The 20,559-nt window shown below is 41.1% G+C and overlaps 1 protein-coding gene across 1 annotated transcript in view; it reads left to right on the top strand.

The window, feature by feature from the left end:
* Positions 1-20,559, top strand: part of ALPK2 (alpha kinase 2) — an 82,945-nt gene that overhangs the window by 40,954 nt on the left and 21,432 nt on the right. Inside the window, exons 3-9 of the mRNA XM_006116549.5 lie at positions 2,446-2,668; positions 3,455-6,001; positions 7,627-7,774; positions 10,749-10,876; positions 10,975-11,010; positions 16,397-16,671; positions 16,794-16,882. Of these exons, the coding sequence (XP_006116611.2) occupies positions 2,446-2,668; positions 3,455-6,001; positions 7,627-7,774; positions 10,749-10,876; positions 10,975-11,010; positions 16,397-16,671; positions 16,794-16,882 (3,446 nt within the window). The remainder of the gene's footprint in view (positions 1-2,445; positions 2,669-3,454; positions 6,002-7,626; positions 7,775-10,748; positions 10,877-10,974; positions 11,011-16,396; positions 16,672-16,793; positions 16,883-20,559) is intronic.

Here is a 20,559-nt window from a genome sequence, read left to right on the forward strand (position 1 = left end):
GGAGATGAGGGTCAAGGCCATGAAGCCTGAGACAAAAACCTTCCTCTCCTGTCTTCAAATTATACAGACTTCTAGGAAGTAGGTGGAGGAGAAAACACTTCCCTCCCTTACTTCTCTCAGCATGCTGTCAATTCCATATCCTACTGAAGCAGAGCTTCTTTGAAGCTGAGTAAAGAAATAGGAGGGAAAAAGCTACTGCAGTAGAAACTGCATGGCAACAGTAGAAGGGATTCCACCCCCCATCTCTGACACCCTGAAACTCCTGTCCCAATTCCCTGACAGTCCCAGTTAAACAAGGGATATCAAATTTTGATTATTTGGCTAATCAAATAGTCGATTCAATTAGTTAATAAGGGCACTTCTGCCTTTGAAGTGTAGCAGGGTTGTTGCTACACTTCAAAGGCGAAAGTGCCGCAGAGAACCCGGGAGGCAGTGGGGGACTCAAGCAGTCCCTGTGCTCCCCGCAGCATTTCAAAACAGCAGCACCATATGGAGCCTGAGGTCAGCAGGGGAGTCCCCAGCTGACCCCAGGCATCAAGCAGTGCTGCTGCTTTGAAACACCTTCTTGAAACATAATCTGGGTCCAGCTGGGGACCCCAGGCTGCATATGGTGTTTCAAAGCGGCAGACCACAGGCTCCACACAGCGCTGCCACTTTGCTGCACATAGCATTTCAAAGCAGCAGCGCCACATAGAGCCCGGAGTCTGGCCCCAGGCTTCACATGGCGCTACCACTTTGAACCCCCTCCCCCAGTTCCTGCCTCTTTCTGATAGCAGCAGCAATGTGGGGGGAGCAACCAGTTAATTAGCCTGTCGACTATCTGATAAACATTTGCTTATCGGATTGTCGACTAGTCATTCACATCCCTAAGTCAAGCACCAAGCAACTAATCCAGGATAGGTCTGGACCTACCTGTTCCCCACTAAACAGATGCAACGCTGATCTATTTTCAGAAATCTTTACTCTGCACCACCTGCTTATTTATCAGCACCTACTTCTGATCAGCCCTAACCCAGAGACCCCACACCACTATGCTTCCTCAGCTCCCAGCTCTATCCACCCTGCCCCTGCACACATACCAAACACAGGTTAGAAATCACCTGTTGCAAAGAACAGTAGGTTGGATTGAATGAGGTTATGCGAGGACACTGTGGCATATTTTGAGTTCATGGGAAGAGAAAAATTGATTCAAATACTCAGAAGTTCAAGTGAACTTAAAATTCCAGTCTGATTTTTGCACATCCACCATCATAACCAGAAAGTTATCGCATATTAATAAAACCTAGGGGTGGCAGAGGCTTACAGAAACATAGCAGGATATCCGGAAGTATATCAAAGGAAACACTTGGGGATATTTTGGTGGGGGGTGGAATTTCCTGGGAATGTGATTTTTTGCCTGTATATCAACCAATGAAGTCCTCAAGATTTCAGTGACCTTTTCATTGGCAAAAGATTGGATATGCCCCTCTCTACAGAGCCATTCAGTGCCACTCTAAAGAATAAGAAGCGAGCCTATAAGTGACATAAGGCACTCCCTTTCCTGTAAGGCTGAGCATGCTGCCTCCACCATGCCCAGCCTTGGATGAGGACTAAAGCTCAGAATGTCGTGAGTTTCCAAGGTGGCTGACTACTCAGCTAGATAGGGAGTGTTGCTCTAAGTGCTCTCAGCAGGGCCTTTGTGTGGGAAGCTAGTTCTTCCTTTGATGCTTTTCACGACTGACTTGTCAGTGCTGAGGAAACATGATATTTATGTAAGAGTAAGATGCAAGGCCCACAATAGAAAGGAAAAAGAAGCACGGCCCTAGAGAAGTACTTGATGGGGGCGTGAGAAAATGTTGTTTACGCTCTATTGATACTCTACTACTCGTTTGTTATGTTTAGAAATTGTTAGAGACGTGTCAGAGCCACAGGCTCCTCCATAATTATGTTTCAGGGATTCTTGTACCTCCTTCCAAAGCATATCGATTCTATCTATGCATTCGTTTTATATTGCCACCCATCACCGGAGAATCTGACCAGTTTAAATGTAAAGTAGATTGGCAACAATGAAGTCGCAAGTGGATTTCATGGAGTCTCTGGCTCATCTCTATTAAAAGTTATTTGGGTCAAGTTAAACTGTGTGTGATTGATTTGTTAGTATATGACAGGGAAGAGGGTTGGGGTTTGCTTGTTTGTTTTCAAGGTGCTGATCTTTGATCTGCTCCAGTATCACAATTCTTATATTCCACAATGTTTGAATCCAGATCTAAATTTCACCTGAATTCAGGGTTGTTTATATCAAGAGATTTTATTTTGCCCAGAACAGAAATAGGTATAAACCAGGAAATTGAGATATTGACCAAAATTTGTCCAAAGATCAGGGCCATTTGGATCCTGGATTCTGGTTCAGGTCTCTCTGGCAGTTATGTTAATATTTTGTGTTTCTCTTGCCCCTATATTTCCTAGATAAATAAACAAGAAACAAACACAGAAAGCTTCATTTTCACAACTTCTCCAATAAGGGACATCGCAACAACCAGACTTCCAGTCCTGGAAATGATCAGCAGTGAACATGGATTACAAGCAGAACATGTGACTTTACAAAGCTGCACTGCTCACGATGTGCTCCATGATCAGAAAGAGAGAAATCAGCAACCACCATGCTGGGAACAAAGAGTTAATATTACAAGTAACAACTTTTTTTTAAAAAAAAGTCTTTCGAAGCATCAGGGCTGGAGCTAGGACTTGGGATGCAGGGAGCCAGAGCAATTACATGGTACCAAGCACTCTCTCACTCTCTCATGTGCTTGGCTAACTGGTTCTTGCTCACATGCCCACGGTCTAACTGATCACCATATGTGAGTCAGGAAGGGATTTTTCCCCAAATCAGACTGGCAGTAATCTTCCATGGGGATCAGGGAGAGGGCTCACGTTTCTCTGCAGCATGTGGGTTCAGGACACTCGCCATGATTGTCTAGGTACCATGTAATCATTTTCCTGCTATGGTGGGAGCCTCATGCCAATGCCATAAGTAGGTATTTTTGCACCAGGGGCAAAATATTAATCACCTGAGGTTAGCATGCATTACGCTCATTGCTTTTGCAGCTTATTATTTTTACTTATTGAGTATTTGCGCCCATGATTATGATGCATCCAGGGTGAGCACCCCACTTGCCCCACCCTTGTTAAAGCCCTTCCATAAGCACTTGTGCACCTCCGTCCTTCCTATTCTCTGCCCATGGCACACTAGTCTCATCTCCAGTGGGCTGCAATGTTATGTTCTTGTTTGGTGGTTGGGTTTAACGTGCGGGTGCTGGGCGGTGTTAGTGGCCTGTGAGATTACAGAAGGTCAGACTAGAGGATCTAGTCCAGTCTGATCTTAAACTCTATAAGCTTGATCCATTAGCTTGTTTTCTTCAGGCTGTTGCTATTACTCATAAGTAAGATCTTTTATATGCTGTTCTGACCACAACAGAGCTAAGTGACGGACAAGGGGACAGAGAAAAAACGCGTGGTGCTCATGAAAAGAGTGGTACAGATACCATCTGTGATGAGCCTCAGTGCGGAATCTCTGATTCATCTTCAGCCCATGACAAGCTACTGAAAGCTCTTTCTGAAGAGGATTCAGAATGTCACCTCACCTGTGAAAATAGGGAGCTCAAAAGCTTAGAAATCAGTCCTGGTGTGGTCAAAGCCACAGTACTGACTTTTAAGGCAGAGGCCTGTACTGAATATCCTGTGGCGGTGAATATAACAGAAGACAATGAATCTGTGTCAACACCAGCAACTGAACTAAAAACAGCAATGGAGAGTTGCAGTGATTCTGGCAGCCTATTAAAAACAGATGAAGCATATAATGGTACATCCATAAGAAACACTGCTGTCAGACAAACTCTAGAAACAGGTGGCATGTACCCATGCTCTAGCACTGGAAATAAAATAGAAGAACCATCCACTCCTATTTTAAAAAATGATATCTTAAAAGCTGAGGAGAGGCTGGAACAGAAGCCAAACAAACCATTAACTGATGATAACGGAGCTATTCAAATGACTACTGCCCAGGGAGGAAAGCTTGCTTCTAATAATTCTTCTGAATCTCATAATGCAGAATCTCCTCTCAGATTAAAAAAGGCTCAAAATAGTCATTTAGAACAAGACCAAGAACACTTAACTTACATACCAGATAGCTATATTGGTCAATTACCTTATACAAAACAGAATATGAGAATAAAAGATCAGATCATTAAATGTGGAGATGAACTCCCTACTAAAGACTCTCATGTTATACACAGCTACCCAGATTCTATTTATCTCCACGATCTTGTGCAAAAAGTGGATTTATCCAGTAATTCTTCCTGTGAAAATATCAATCACTTTACAGGTAAAAAGTACTTTTCTGCTGAAGAAGTTAGTAAAAGTTCTGAAGAGAATTTTCGGGGAAAAGGAAATGAGTCAGATCTAAATGCACAAAATGACAGTAACTGTAGCACTTACTATCTTACATTATCTCTTACAAAAGATAACAATAGTAAAGATTTCCATTGTGTATCTGATGCACAGGACTGCAGTTACATTAGACAGCTAAATAATTTAATTAGGAGCCCTGAAACTGTAATATATGAAGACAGACTGAAAAATCCAGATCAAAACAACAATAGGGCAGAGATAGATATGCAGCAGGTAGGGGTCAACTCATTGTCTGAGGAGCAGTTTTTAACGGAAATGTTGTTAGGAAATCCCAGAGATAAAGAAAACACAATGGGTAGAGAAAAGAGAGATGTTGGAATAGATGAGGGACAAAATATTACAACTTTAAGTGTCCCAGAATTGGACAGTATTTCAGAAATTCAGCCTCTAAATTCTCAGCAGGGAGCATCAGAAGGAAACACAATTATCCTTGACCATGGCTGCAAGATTGTGAGAAAGTTAAGAATGGATTCTTCAGCAGGCTCCACTTATGAATCTGTGTCTGTAGCACCAGCTAGCATCTTTCAGCCTGTAACTAGTGTTGGGAATGGAAATAATAGTTCTGCAAGTCAAGACTGTGGAGATGTTGCTGACAAGGTGGCTAGTTCCATCCTTTGCACCCAACAAAAAAAATTACAAGAAACTTTATCTGTCTCTATAGAACCCATGAGCCAAACAGAAGGATCTACTATTAATGCACTGGTAAAGGGATACTCAAGCGTAGAAAGCCTAGTGCCGTCTGAATCCTTGCAAATGGTTATTAAGGGAAATGAACATTTGAACCAGCTGGAAAGAACAACTGAACTATTGCAGGGCCAATGTCATACAACAGTCAAAGAAAACAAGGATGAAACAATCTTGTATGGAAGGAAAACAGAACAAATTCAAGAAGCCGTTGAATATAGCCTAGATGAAGGTGAAGTGGAGCCTTATATGCGTGCTTTGATTACTCCAGAGGAAGAGGAACATATTATCAGTTATAATAGTGGACAGTCTGATCCACCCCTGCCTCCTTCTGATCAGCAAACTGGAACACCCTGTCATGCATATGGGAATGAAAATACAATTAATGCCACTGAACATCACAAAACCAAACAATTCAAAGGTGATGGGAGTCGAAACATGATTTCATCAGATGCTGTAACAGAAAACTTAGTTAGTATCCCAAGATATGCCTCAGAGAATAGCCAACATTTTCAAGAGGAGCTGCCAGAGAGCAAATCTCAGCAATTCTCTTTAGCATCGACCAAAGCTGATCCATTCACAGCAAGAGAAGTGGAGACAAAAACTCAAGAGGCACAAAAACCCTGCAAGCCCTTACTTGTCAAGCCTGAGTATGGTAAGTGTCAGCAAGAAACAGAAAACAGTGAACATTCCACTGATGGGGATAAGAAGAAAATGTTGTCAAAGGTGCTGTCTAAGAAACCTCATCTAGAAGCCAAGGAAAACCCACTCAGCAAGAACTCCAATTGCACTAAAAAGGCCTGGAAAGCCAATGCAGGCATAATTCACAGGGAAGAGCAAAGAAAACTACCTGCTAAAAAATACAGCAAAGGTAGGAGGGAACTGTCTCTCTATTGTTTTCCCCGTTCACATCCCTCAGGCTACAATATGAATGTCAAAGAGATTTCCAACGCACCACAAGACTCCTTCAGCTAAACTAAATCAACTAGAGACGTCGTGCATGAATTTATGAAAAATTCCATTCTCTGAAGTAATAACCACTGCTATCCCAGGCTGCAAATTTGCTCAGTCCCTGGCTACCCTTAGTTGACAAATGTATCTCATTTTATGAATTGATTATATATGATGATTATTCAAACAGAATCCTTGCAATATGATACCAAACAAAGTAGTATCCTGTTATTCTATCCTGCAGCGGGTTGGTTTCACAATTGTGCCACCACCCTGTGGCTCTCCAGTGAAATTACACTGTATTATGGACCTAAATTGCTTATATTGCTGGTACACTGTTCCTGTTAGTTATGTATTGCTGTGCATATACATAACAATTTGCAGAAAAGTAAGATGAAAAAAGGTCGAGTTCTGCACTTGCTTACAATGAATATAAATCCTGAGTGATTCTGCTGAGTTAATGAAATTAAACTGGCATTAAATCAGTGTAAATAAAACGAGGCCCAGTTTCTGACCCAAAGAGCTTACAGTCTGGAAAGATAAAACACAAAGAGCCAGCAGCATAAAAATAACACAATTAAGCATTTATGGTTTGCATAAGACTTTGCTAGGTCCTTTTCATTTTTTAAAATTACATTTCACATTCATGTTGTTAACCCAAACTAAACATAAATCATTAATAGGTCAGGCATGGGACCAGGAATGGAGAGTGACTGAAAAGAGGCTAACAAGCCATTCAAAGACTCTAAACAAACTAGTAATCTATCTGAAAGCTCTATAACTAAGATGGAAGTCGACCTAGCCAAAGTGCTCAGGGCTGTAACAAATTTCAGAGTCTGTATGATGTACCTAGGTTGGCCTACTCTTCAGTGTAGATGCAGCTAGTTTGATGGAGGAACTCTTCTGTCGACTTAGCTACTGCCTCTCAAAGAGGCCAGTTATCTGCACTGATGGAAAAATCCCTTCACTCAGTGAAGAATGGGCCATTTAAGTCTCTGCCAGAGCACTACGCCATGCACTCTGAGGACAGGTTGCCCTTGCACCTTCGGCCCTACCTCTTCTGGGTGCACAGAGCCACCTCCTGCCTTGCCCAAGAGGACATGGAGGCTGTTGGCTTCACTGATAATAAACCAAAATAGAGAAACCTGGTCCATTCCACTTTGCAGGCTTAGGCAGAACATTAGCATTCACCCTTTGTTTGTTATATTTCCACATGAATGTTAATAGTGAGTCCTGAACATGTTTTTAATGTCATTTCAGGGATATCAACAGGGAGGCTCTGAAACAAAAATAATAACTTTGGGAGAACATTCATCTTTATCAGGGCTACTCTACCTAGCCAAGAAATTTCATATTTGTTCCATTCCTCCATTCCTCTTATTATTTTAGTCCACATTGGAGGGTAATTTGCCTTAATATTTATTCTTAATATTTTAGATTCTTTTACCCATTTATATCTATGTAGCTGACATTTTAGGTCCCTTTAAAATGGCAAGGTAGTAATATTATTTTCTGATCCTAAACTGTCAATATTTAATTTTTAAGCCCCCACGTTACTGAAGAAAATCCATGCCGAGCTGTTCTCTGATTGTTCTGGAAATATTAAATTATGCTGTCAGTTTGGGGAAATTCATGAAGACTCCATCATTACATGGACTAAAAATTCAAAGTTAATAGCTCGAGTGTATAAAAGGTAAGAAGGGATCTTAACTGGAACTTCCTAAAATATTTTGAGATTATAATTTGAGGGGAAAAAATTAAATGGTCTAATGATAGGCTCTTGGTGAGAGAACTGAAGTGATAAGGTGGGGAAAATATACGGAAAAACCCCCACAAAGTAAGCAGATTTTACAGAGCGTATTGATATCAAACATTATTTCCCTCCTTCGAGGTAGTTCCTGTCTGTTCACATTAGCTGTTTTATATTTGTTCCATTACACTGTCAGCTACTGTGCAAGAACGTGCTAAGGTGAAATTCCAGCAGCTAGGCCAAATGATATAAACAAGTCTGGCAAAGATATGAGAAACTGGAAGATATGAATCTCTGAGTTCTAATAAAAGCAGCTAATAGGCAAGGAGCAGCTTTGAGGAACAGGAGAGGTTACATCTCTTAAACTTTTAGTTCTGTTTAAATGAACCTTTAAGCTGACAGGTACTGGATATGAGCGAAAATTGTCTCACTCCTTAACACAGCCAATTATATTATATCTGGGTGGCTGAGCAGCAGTGCAGTGAGAAGAGTAGAAAATAAAAGTTTTATCTATGCAGGAGAGTTAGATACCTGCCCCCTTTTGAAGATACCACTAAGGCCAGATCTATATTGGGGGGAGATAAGCAAGTATGAGCATAGCTGGAGTTGACGTACCTTAAACTGAATTTCTGCAGCAGCCCCACAGAGGGAGAAACTCTCCCATTGACTTCCCATACTCCTCATGACCCCTTGGAGTACCGGGATTGATGGGGGACACCATCAGCATTCTATTTAACGGGTCGTTACTAGACCCACTAAATTGAACTCCAGAAGATTGATCTCTGCTGCATCAATCTCTGGGTAAATATAGACATGGTCTAAGCATATGTAGGCACCTAAATACCTTTCCAAATATGGCCCTTCGTCCCCAATGAGACTTAGACTCCTTAGTGCTTATGTGACTTGAAAATAGAACTTAGGATGGGCTCTTCTGGAATTTTTACTCCCTGTCTTCCCATCCCTTCAGCCTTTTCATTATGCCCTTTCAATCCACCTCTCTGGTCAGTCAGAGTACATCTACACTGCAATAAAAGGCCCACGGTGCAGCTGCAGCTGGCCCAGGTCAGCTGACTGAGGCTTTACAGCACAGGCTGTGGCGCTATAAAACTGCAGTGTTGACATTTGGACTTGAGCTCTAGACCTTCACCTTACACCAGGTCTCAGAGCCAGGAGTCCAGCACTTTTATAGCTCCACAGACTGAGCGCCACAAGCATGAGTCAGCAGACCCAGCTCTCTGAGACTTGGTGCCATGGTTTCTTTTTAAGAGCCATGTAAACATATCCATAAAATCACAGAAATGCAAGAACGGAAGATACCTTGTGAGATCATTTAGCCTAGTCCCCTGCACTGGGATATAACTAAGTAAATCTAGAACTTGTACACCTAGTCTCGTTGCCATATAGATAGTATGTTCTTCAGTTTACAGACTGTCATAGACTACAAAATGGAGCCCTACGTGGATACAACATTTGTATCTGCATCCATATCCACAAAAAATGAGCCACAGATATCCACATCCATCTCCATGGATGCAGATACAAAACAATTTTTCGGGGTTCTAGTTACAAAATTTGTATCTGCATCTACAAAAATGAGCCATGGATATCCTCATTCATATCCATGGATGCAGATACCTGAGGATATAAAGCAGATAGCCACAGATTTGCAGAACTATAATTATACATTAATATAATACCCAGTACAAAGGACCCACAATACTAATGGGGCTTCTTTGGACACCATCGTAATACAATTGGTGAACAGCAAATAGTGACGTTATCTGATGCCTGTTCCTGAAGGCAGCCCTTCCAAAAATAGCATTGCGGCACTGGATCAACAGTGATCCAAGAGTGGCATAAAACTGGTGAGCATAACTGAGGGCATGTATGAGAACATGAACTGAGCAGGCCTCCAAAACTCATCAAATCACAACTGATGTACCATTCTTAGCTCCTCCTTTGAAAATGATGCTGTGGAGTGACAAATATATAATACAAATGAAAAGTTGAAAGGGAGAATAGCTGATAACATATTATAATAAAGCTTTGTTACCCTGTATGTTGGAGGATTTGTTTCTAAGTATACCGAAAAATATAGTTTTGGGGTATGTCTACACTACAAGGGAAATAAGTTATTTCAGAATAATAACTCACGATATAACTATTTTGAAATAGCATGTCCACACTACAGGGAAGCCTCAAAATTAGTCTGAGGCAGTCTCTCCTAATGTGGATGCGCTACCTTGACTTAGAGCCCTACGAGGCACTGGGGAGTAATTACTGTGAATGCCCCCCTGGGAAGGAGCTATCTCAAAATAGCAGCAGTAGAGCATACACGCTACCACTATTTCGAAATAGCTATTTCAAAATAGGCATTATTCCTCATGAAATGAGAGTTTATTATTCTGAAAAAAGAAGCTTGTTATTTCAAAATAATGGGCTTGCTGTATGGATGCTTACTTTGTTATTTCAAAATAATGTGAGTATTTCAGAATAACTCTGTAGTGTAGACGTGCCCTTTAAGAGACTACATAAAACATTCCGTCTTATGACTGCTAGTGCCATGTTCCTCAATACACAGGCCTTGCCTACCTTGGCATGTTTCTCTGAAAATAATATGAATGTTAGAAACTGACACACATTTCTAATCTTTGTTATAAAATCAAGTTTGTGTAGGTTTGGTAAAGTATTATTTTCTCTTGGAATACGATCAAAAGAATCCACTTGGCAATACAAAAACAAGCTGAATGCTTCCAAGTAGGGTTTGAAACGTCATATCAAATCTATCTACATCCCCTCTGAATCGCACTCTTTGCAGCAACTGTTAGTCCAAAATATTGGATGGTACTGAGCATGTTGGTTAGAAAAAAATATTTCAAAATACTAAAAATGTAAATGTTAACAATTTCTATTCCAGTGCAGGGGATGATTCGCCAGTGTCTTTAGCAATAGTTCAAACTAGTATAAAAGACCACGGATTTTATTATTGCTGCTTGAAGAATATTTATGGAAAAGTGACTGCTGAATTTAACCTGACCTCGGAAGGTAAATCCCAGCACTCTGACTTTTAAATTATAAGAACAATGACAGATGCCATTTACATTCTATATTGCTACAGTGTCTTCCCTTTCATTCCCTTGCAGTAGTGAAACATCTTTCAAGTTACCAGGATATCGAAGGTAAATACATGTATGTTTGTTACAACTTGGCACATTTTTGTCAATAAAATATAAATAAAAGCAACAATAAATTCATAAGTAAAAAGGTTATCAGAATTCTCATGATAAAAAAACAGGTTTGTTAGTTCTTTACATTGATCTGGTGATGCAAAGCAGCTGTAAAATGATAACCGGCTAGTTAAACCAAGATGACAGATGCTTGCAACATCAAAGTGGTGTAAAGCAGCCAGACTGTTCCAGTGAATCTGGCCCAACATATTTTATTTCTCTTAATGTGACAATAAATGAGCAAAACTGCCACTTTATTGATGATCCCAGAGATAAACCTATTGAACAAATTGTCAAACAAGAAAAACCAAAAATGTACAATTGCAGAGGTTTCATATACAAGTCGGATTGCACCTGCAAATCATAGAATACTAGGACTGGAAGGGACCTCGAGAGGTCATCGAGTCCAGTCCCCTGCTGTCATGGCAGGACCCAATACTGTCTAGACCATCCCTGATAGACATTTATCTAACCTACTCTTAAATATCTCCAGAGATGGAGATTCCACAACAACTTTAGGCAATTTATTCCAATGTTTAACCACCCTGACAGTTAGGAATTTTTTCCTAATGTCCAACCTAAACCTCCCTTGCTGCAGTTTAAGCCCATTGCTTCTCCTTCTATCTTCAGAGGCCAGGAAAAACAAGTTTTCTCCCTCCTCCTTGTGACACCCTTTCAGATACTTGAAAACCGCTATCATGGCCCCTCTCAATCTTCTCTTTTCCAAACTAAACAAGCCCAATTCTTTCAATCTTCCTTCATAGTTCATGTTCTCTAGGCCTTTTATCATTCTTGTTGATCTTCTCTGGACCTTCTCCAATTTCTCCACATCTTTCTTGAAATGTGGTGCCCAGAACTAGACACAATACTCCAATGAGGCCTAATCAGCCCAGAGTAGAGCAGAGGAATGACTTCTTGTGTCTTGCTCACAACACTCTTGTTAATGCATCCGAGAATCACATTTGCTTTTTTTGCAACAGCGTCACACTGTTGACTCATATTTAGCTTGTGGTCCACTATAACCCCTAGATCCCTTTCTGCTGTACTCTTTACTAGACAGTCACTTCCCATTCTGTAGTCGTGAAACTGATTGTTCCTTCCTAAGTGGAGCACTTTGCATTTGTCCTTATTAAACTTCATCCTGTTTACTTCAGACCATTTCTCCAATTTGTCCTGATCCTTTTGAATTATGATCCTATCCTCCTAAGCAGTTGCAACGCCTCCAAGCTTGGTATCATCCGGAAACTTAATAAGCCTACTCTGTATGCCGATATCTAAATCTTTGATGAAGATATTGAACAGAGCCGGTTCCAAAACAGATTCCTGCGGAACCCCACTTGTTATTCCCTTCCAGCAGGGTTGTGAACCATTAATAACTACTCTCTGGGAATGGTTATCCACCCACTTTATAGTAGCCCCATCTAAGTTGTATTTGCCTAATTTACTAATAAGAATATCAAATGCCTTACTAAAGTCTAGGTATATCACGTCCACCGCGTCTTATCCACTAGACACAGCTTCTCCTTTATCCACAAGACTCGTTATCCTATCAAAGAAAGTTATCAGATTGGTTTGACATGATTGTTCTTTACAAATCCATGCTGGCTGTTCCCTATCACCTTAAATGGTATATTAGGTGCCTGAACAGCTATGTTCAGACATTCAGTCACGATTCTAACAGTTCTCTCCCCCTTGATCAGAGGAATGAGCTGTTCTGTGTGATGCTGGGTGTTCTAGATTTAGGAACAGAATCAATCTTTTCACCACATCCTTTCAGTAAGAAAGTTATTTCTTTTAAATTAAAATCAGAGCATCCACAACAACTTGCACTCATCTCTTACATCCCAGAATCCCTTCATTTACGCCCACCTGTCAAGATTGCAGTGGATGCAGTAGGAGTAGAAACATTTCAGTAAGCATACCCTTTAAAGCCAGCTACAAAAATGTGAGCCTTTTGTCTGTACTTACGATGAGCTTATGCTTTCAGTAAAAGCTACATGGGAGGAGAAAAACCTGAATATTTTAAAAATACGAGGCTTGTTTGGGTTACTAACACTCAGATTTACAATTTTTATAATACTATAGAAAAGCAGAGGTGGAAGGAACCTGGAGAGCTTACCAAGTTACCTAATCATACAGCAAAATCATCATAATAGATATTCCAATACATATTTAAAATGTCACACAGCTTGCTTTTCAAAAACTTTGATTAACAGAGGTAGGGTTTTTTGATCATATAGGCACATACTCTAATAATCCAAGATACACAAAGCATTTTACATTATCTTGGTGAATGCAGTAAATGTTCTTATCAGTAAAATTCAGGTCTGGAGTTTAAACACACCAGTATTCAGTAGCAGCTGAGCAGAGAATTTAGCCCATTTAGCCAGTTACAACAGTCTGATCGGGTTTGGGATTTTTTTCAAACTTCAGAGGTGTTCAGCACCAAAACTGTGACTTGGGTACTAACAGTTGCATAACTTCTATAGGTTTGACAGTTCTCCTTAACACTGAAGATAGGACAAGAAGCAAGGGGCTTAAATTGCAGCAAAGGTGGATATTAGGAAAAGCTTCCTAACTTTCATAGTAGTTAAGCACTGTAATAAGTTGCCCAGGGAGGTTGTGTAATCTCCATCCTTGAAGATATTTAGCAGCAGATTAAACAATTAACTGCCAGGGATAGACTAGATAATACTTAGACCTGCCATGAGTGCAAGGGACTCATAGATGTGCTAGGAATCTATGCTAGTGTTTCAAGGTGCAGCCAGACACACAGCACTCAGATTAGATTATTTTTGACCCTGAATCCTCTTTCATTGTACCATCAATACATGACAAATCATATTTTCCTCTTGTACCAGAAATGTCTTCAGACCTTATAGATCAGTCAGCAGTACAACATTCCTTGATAACATTGCCCCTTGCTGTCCTAATAAAGGCAAAATTCCCCTTAAAGCTAATGGGAGTGTGCAGAATTGTGCCATTTATGGAATTCCTGTAGTAGAAAACAGTTGGAGTTAATGCACAGATACTTTTGATGCATATCACTTCACACACAGTAAATAGTGAAATACCACTGCAATGTGTCATAGTAATAAAGATGAAGAAAAGAGGAGCAATAAAATATTCAGGCATAAAATTTTCCAGTGCTATTTGAACACATGGTATTTGCATTGCAAGTTGTCTGCTGTGTAACTTTACCCAAGGAGAAGGGCAAGGATTGAGATCTGGAATATTTTCCCCATGTGTTATCTTTTATTTAATCAGACCGGCACATCTTGCTATGCATGTGCTAAAGATAGACAACACTTTGCAAATTGGTTTATCATTTCTGAACATACTGTACTAGTCATCTACTTCATTAAGATGGTTGATTTTGTCTTGTTTCTCTTTGAAGAGAAATCTTTCACTTCCTCATTAAAACAAATGCAGAGCTTTTCATCTAGCAGTGCTGTATAACTTGATAAAACAACTGTAATTGGAGATAAGGAGCTCTTTTTATAACACAGTATATTTACCTACACTATTCATTCTTTGTTTCAAAGGAAGCCAAAGGTTTACATAGTCTAAATCAGAGATAACCACTATTTCTAGGTGGAAAGTCTGTACTGCACACTTTAGGTTTTCCTCTCTCACTTTTCTTCACATCAGGATAATTTGTACACACAGAGAGATGAGAGTAGTCCTCATTTTGCACAACTCTGCAGTAGGGTGACCAGAAAGCAAGCATGAAAAAATAAGCCTTTTTTCCCCAGGGAGTAAGGAGTATAATTGCCTACACATCCACTTCCCGACTTATGAACACACCGACTTACGACCAACCTCCCGTTAACCCCATTATAATATTTTTGAGTTGAGAACCATGTACGTCAAGTTTTTTGAGCAGTCCAGGCAGCGCATTTAAGGGTATTTCCTACTTATGACCAAATCGAGTTACGACCAGGTATTCAGAACGTAACCTGTTTGTAAGTCAGGGACTGCCTAATATCCCCCTAATATCAGGACAGACCCTATAAGATTGGGAAAGTTCAAATAAAATTGAGACATCTAGGTCACCCTACTTGGCAGATCTGAAATACAGGTCAAATTTTTAGTTCATTTTCCTCTACAATCTTGCCCCTTCCCCCCATTTCAGTTTTTTTCTTCTACTTTTTTTTTATTATTATTATTATTTCCCTGCTTCTTCTTCCTTCTTCCTACATTTTGTCTGTATTTTCATGGTAATATTATTCCAGACATTTAGAAATTAAAGTCAGTAACTCTGTGATTTTATTCAATTTTAACAAACACTAAGCAGATGTTCATCATCTTGTTATGACCTCTAAAATCCAGAGGTGACTGTAAAAGAAATCAAGGCTCTGATTTATGCCTAGTGAAATCAATTGAGTTACCGTATGGATAAATGTGACAATATTTTATGGAAAACCCGAGTCTACACAAAACCACCTGTAGAATATAAGTCACAGAACCATGGAAATGTGGGACTGGAAGGAACTTGATAGGGTCATTGAGTCCAGTCCCCTGCACTGAGGCATAACTAAGTATTACCTACTCGACCATCCCTCTAGTCCTTTTTTTATCTTCTCTCATTTCTAATCAATCCTTTAATCTGCTGCTTATCAGGTATAAAACATAGCTACTCAAGAGACATGATTTAGCATGTAACTTTACAACTCTGGGATTATATTGTAACTTTACAACTCTGGGACTCTGAAAAAATATTATTGATGTTCTAATTATTTATATTATGGTAATACCTGGTCAGATTTGGGGCTTCCTTGAACCAAGTGCTGTATAAACACACACACACGGATAACTATGGTCTCTGCACTGAAGAAATCTGAAAGCTAAAATTAATATTTAAACATTGTTTTTCAAATTGTAAAATAAGCTAACGCAGAATTGAGAACTCCCACCTGACTTCAGACTTTTCTAAAAAAATTAGGCCCGATTGCCAGGCAGGCAGGGTGTGCAGTCACCCTGGCATACAGTTAGGCATGTGTGTCTGTTTTGTATATTAAGGTTCTCAAGCAACCCTAGTAGCTTCACAGACATTTGAAGATCTAGTTCAAAATTGCTTTTTAAAAATCCATTGTGGATTTGCTCCAGCCTACATCATAGAACTTGTAGCTCTCTCCTGCCCTCTCAACTCCATATGACTCCCTCTCTGTCCCTTCACTGTATCTCAGCATTGCTTTTCTTCTGTCTCTCTCAATCAAAATAGCCTTTTTCCCACCTCTTTCCCCTTTTTTGTCCTCACTCTTCACAGTCTCTTGCTTTGCAATTTACTTTGTACGTGGAAAGATGTTGTGCAGAACACAGTTTCCTTGTGATTTAGGTTTGGAAGAGATTGAGTTCATTCAGCTCATATTCAGAGAAGACTTCATCACTGATAGCTATTTTGGTGGCAACCTGCATGGAAGAATAGCAACAGAAGAGTTACACTTTGGCGAAGGAGTGCACCGGAAAGCATTTCGAAGTAAAGTGATGCAAGGCCTTGTGCCTATCTTCAGCCCTGGTCATCCCTGTGTTCTTAAAGTGCACACTGCTATTTCATACGGGACCAAAACCAAAGATGAACTTGTTCAGAAGAACTACAAACTAGCAATGCAGGTAAAGTCCATTTTCCTCTGTCAACCAATGTCGTGGGAAGAGCTGGCTTTGAAATTTTCAAACAGCTGGCTGTGTTAAATGTTTTCAGTAATACTTTGCTGGCATTCCTGTTTGTAATTTAGGAATGCTATGTTCAAAATACTGCAAGAGAGTACGCCAAGATATATGCAGCAGAAGCAAAGGCTCTGGAAGGCTTTGGAGAAGTGCCTGAGTATGTATATTATTCTGAGCTATACTGGCCATCTGGGGAAATTTTGCTGGGGAAGAAAAAAAAAACAGGCATGCTGAGAACATATGGGGTACCACTGCAGTCATATCTTAGATCGTGCGTGGTAACAATGAAATGGTAAGAATGATTCTTTCTTCTATGGAGAAAAGGAGTAAAATCCAATGAGTGGTGGAGATTTAGAAGCAAAGTGCCCAGTTCTGATCTCACACTAATATAAAGAGCAATCCATTGCAAGTATCCCAGTGTAAACATGGTGGAGATGAGAGTCAGACCTCAAAGATTTCAATTAAAAATGAAACCTAGCAAAAAAAATGTAGCAATTCTGAAAGCCCGTGTTAAGTTCTTCTTCTTAGTCAAGTCACCTGAGCTCATCTCTGCTTAAGCAAAAAAGTTTAGCTCTGGTTATGGAACATCCCAGGATTGTGATGTTCATGTGGAAGGGTTGCCCCAGCGTAGAGAGAGAGTTTGTCTCTGTATACAGATCGGAGGAGTAGTTCTAATAAAGACCCATCTCTGTACCTGAGGCTGTAAAGTGACACCTCATAACTCAGATCTTTTTCAAAGGATTTGCTGTTCCTGTGTGTTGCTACCATACATAGTCAGATGCCCTGAGGATGGTTGAAATTCCACCTGTCCATGACTCATCTCAAGGATAAACCCCACATGCCTGTGAACAGCCTAAGTCCACATTTCCTTCTAGATGATATAAGATATCTGCTTCAGCTGCGTCTGAATCACTGAAAAAGATTAGCATGGATGAGAGAACTATTTTCCTGGTAGCCTCTCTATATAGAGGGAGATGATTCCATTTGGACCCCAATCCAGAAAACAGTGAAATGAACCATATCTATATTAGGGGTGTAAAATCTGATTAATCAGTTATCTGGTTAAACCTTAGCTCCAGCTGCCAGCTGCATGGGGCTAGCTGCCAGCTCTTGGCCCTGCATGGGACTCAGTGGGTCTGGAGCAGCTTTCTGCCCAAAGCAAGCTGCAAGCAGGGAGCTGATCCTGAGGAATGGGTTAATTGTTACCTGGTAAGCATCACCTGGTATGGGTGATGCTTAGCAGATAATGAGTCACATCCCTAATCTATATGCTGCCCTGAAGTGAGCTAAACATAAAACCATTGCTTTATCTAAAACAGCAGGTGGTTTTGGATTCACAGCATCTCTTTCATCTTTACTAATTAGAACCATTTATATACATGCCATTGCCTGTGTATATATGTCAACTATTTCATACAGCACCAGAAGGAAAGATAAAGGCTGGACTGCTTTCTTTTGGTCACTGTGTGTGCAGTATGTGTGCTGCGCATGACTGGTTTTTATATTCTTCATAGCTCCTAGATAAAAACAGTCAATGCTGGGTTTTTGTGGGGAATGAACAGCAAAAAAGGGGCTCTCGCATGGAGTGTAAAGGGAGCTACAGGTGTGAGACTGCCTTAAAGAGGATTTTCCAGTGGAACCTTTTGGAATCATGCAGTAACAAAGGACTATAAGCCTTGTGGTTTTTACTGCAAGCTGCTGCCGCTGCTACTACTTTGGCCCCTATAGTTTTCCAGTTGGTGCTGCACAAATTGCAGCCTTTGTAATTCTCTGCTAAATCATCTTGTTCAGTACTACATGCTTTCCTTAGAACATGCTCCACAGAAGGGTTTTTATCCATTTAACTACATTGGTTAAAACACACACACACACACATACACACACACAAATTAAGTGTAGACTAGGCCTGAAAGAGCAATAAGGAAAAGTTGCTGCATGACCAGTGCCTGATCTCCAACCATTTCAGGCCTCTGTATCTCTTCGGTAATATGGGCAACAGTGCAATTCATTTCAATAGGAGCTCTGTGCACCCAAATTATGCTGGAAATCAGGCCCCTTAAACACTGCTGTTTCTAGAAGGACTTAGGTGAGACCACTACCATTTTGGCAGGGTTGCTTTAAGGCAGGGATGGGCAATAATTTTTGACTGGGGGCCACTTCAGAAATGTTTGAAGTGGGCCCAGGCCACCCCAGAAGGGGCAGGGCCTCAGATAAAAGGGGTGGGGCCAGGACACTTCCCCACCTGCAGACCTTGATTGTGTTGGGGGTGGGGGAGCATGCAAAGTCACCCCACCCACCCCACCCCAGAGAGAACCTCCAGCTCCCTGCCCCCACCCTGCAAGGAAGCACTGTCTTTAGAGTCAACCGCCAGCTGAGTAGCAGCTGGTAGTTGACTTTAAACACTGAGCCTCTTGCAGGCCGGGAGGAAACTTCACATGTTCTCCCCACCGCCAACCCCTGAAGTTTCCTCCCTCTCTGCCCCCGTCCTGCCTGGAATGTGTGGTTCTTAGAAGTGCCATGTCCCTTGCAGAGCTCGAAGAGACTTCATGCACTCCCCCCACCCCAGGCCAATCAGGGCTTGGGGGCCAGGGGAGTGCACAAAATTCCTTCTGCACCACACACTCCTTTCAGGGTGGGGCTGGGCGAGAGGAGACTTTGTGCACTTCCCCCCACGGCCAGGCCCTTATTGGTCTGGGGGTGGATAGAGTGGCAGGGCCTCTACGGGCCAGATCCAGTTCACAGAGGCCCTTTTGCCTACCCTTGCTTTAAGGGATGATGGTGGATCATGCAGTAAAATATAGAGGACCATACTTCTCGGGGGGTATGTCTACACTACCCCGCTAGTTCGAACTAGCGGGGTAATGTATGCATACCGCACTTGCTAATGAAGCCCGGGATTTGAATTTCCCGGGCTTCATTAGCATAAGCGGGGAGCTTATGTTTCACGAGGAGTAACGGTAGTTCGGAATAGGACCCTAGTCCGAACTACCTAGTTCGAGCCCCGTGTAGCCGCGCTACACGGGGTTCGAAGCAGCGGGGATTTAAAAATGGCGGCTCCCCGCTTATGCTAATGAAGCCCGGGAAATTCAAATCCCGGGCTTCATTAGCAAGTGCGGTATGCATACATTACCCCGCTAGTTCGAACTAGCGGGGTAGTGTAGACATTCCCTGGGGTTTGCAATATATTCCTGTAAATTGGTTATCACTGGCCAGGAGATCTTGTGAGCTATATAATAAAAACATGGCGATTCTTTGATAAACTCCACCTGACTTAATAGTTTTCAAATTGCATTAGCACAATGAGATACTGGGGCTTGATTCCATTCAACTTTGCATCACTGTCATTCAACAGACTAAAGTGGAATTATGCTTAGGGCTTATCCTGCTGCCCTTCACTGTAGTAGCAGGGCACTCCTCCTGAGCATGCCTATGTTACTACAGTTTATATGTGAACAGGATCAGGCGCACCGTGAGGTTTCAATGCACTTCTCAGAGTCTGAGATTCATCAGCAATGAATTCTGGTAACCAAGAAGTTTGTGTTGACAACAAGACAAGTAGTTTCTCTAGATCATCACCACCCTTAGCAAATTCAAATATGTGCAAGCTAGACATGCAAAGTTCATCAGTTTCACTTTATATTCAATATACGCCTTCGTTGTTTCTTTGAGAAGACTCTCAAGCTCAAAGTGAAACTGCTGCAGTTTGCATGGTTTTAGATTGTAGTCAGTTTCATATCTATTCTATTTTCATCCCTTACCATAAATAAGCCTAGGGTCTGGAAAATCCAACCCAGGTTCATGGAAGGCTTTGCAAACCTTTTAAGGAAAATTAGT

The sequence above is a fragment of the Pelodiscus sinensis genome, chromosome 6 (assembly GCF_052426305.1).
Source record: "Pelodiscus sinensis isolate ZL-2025 chromosome 6, ASM5242630v1, whole genome shotgun sequence".
In the NCBI taxonomy this organism is placed as follows: Eukaryota; Metazoa; Chordata; order Testudines; family Trionychidae; genus Pelodiscus; species Pelodiscus sinensis.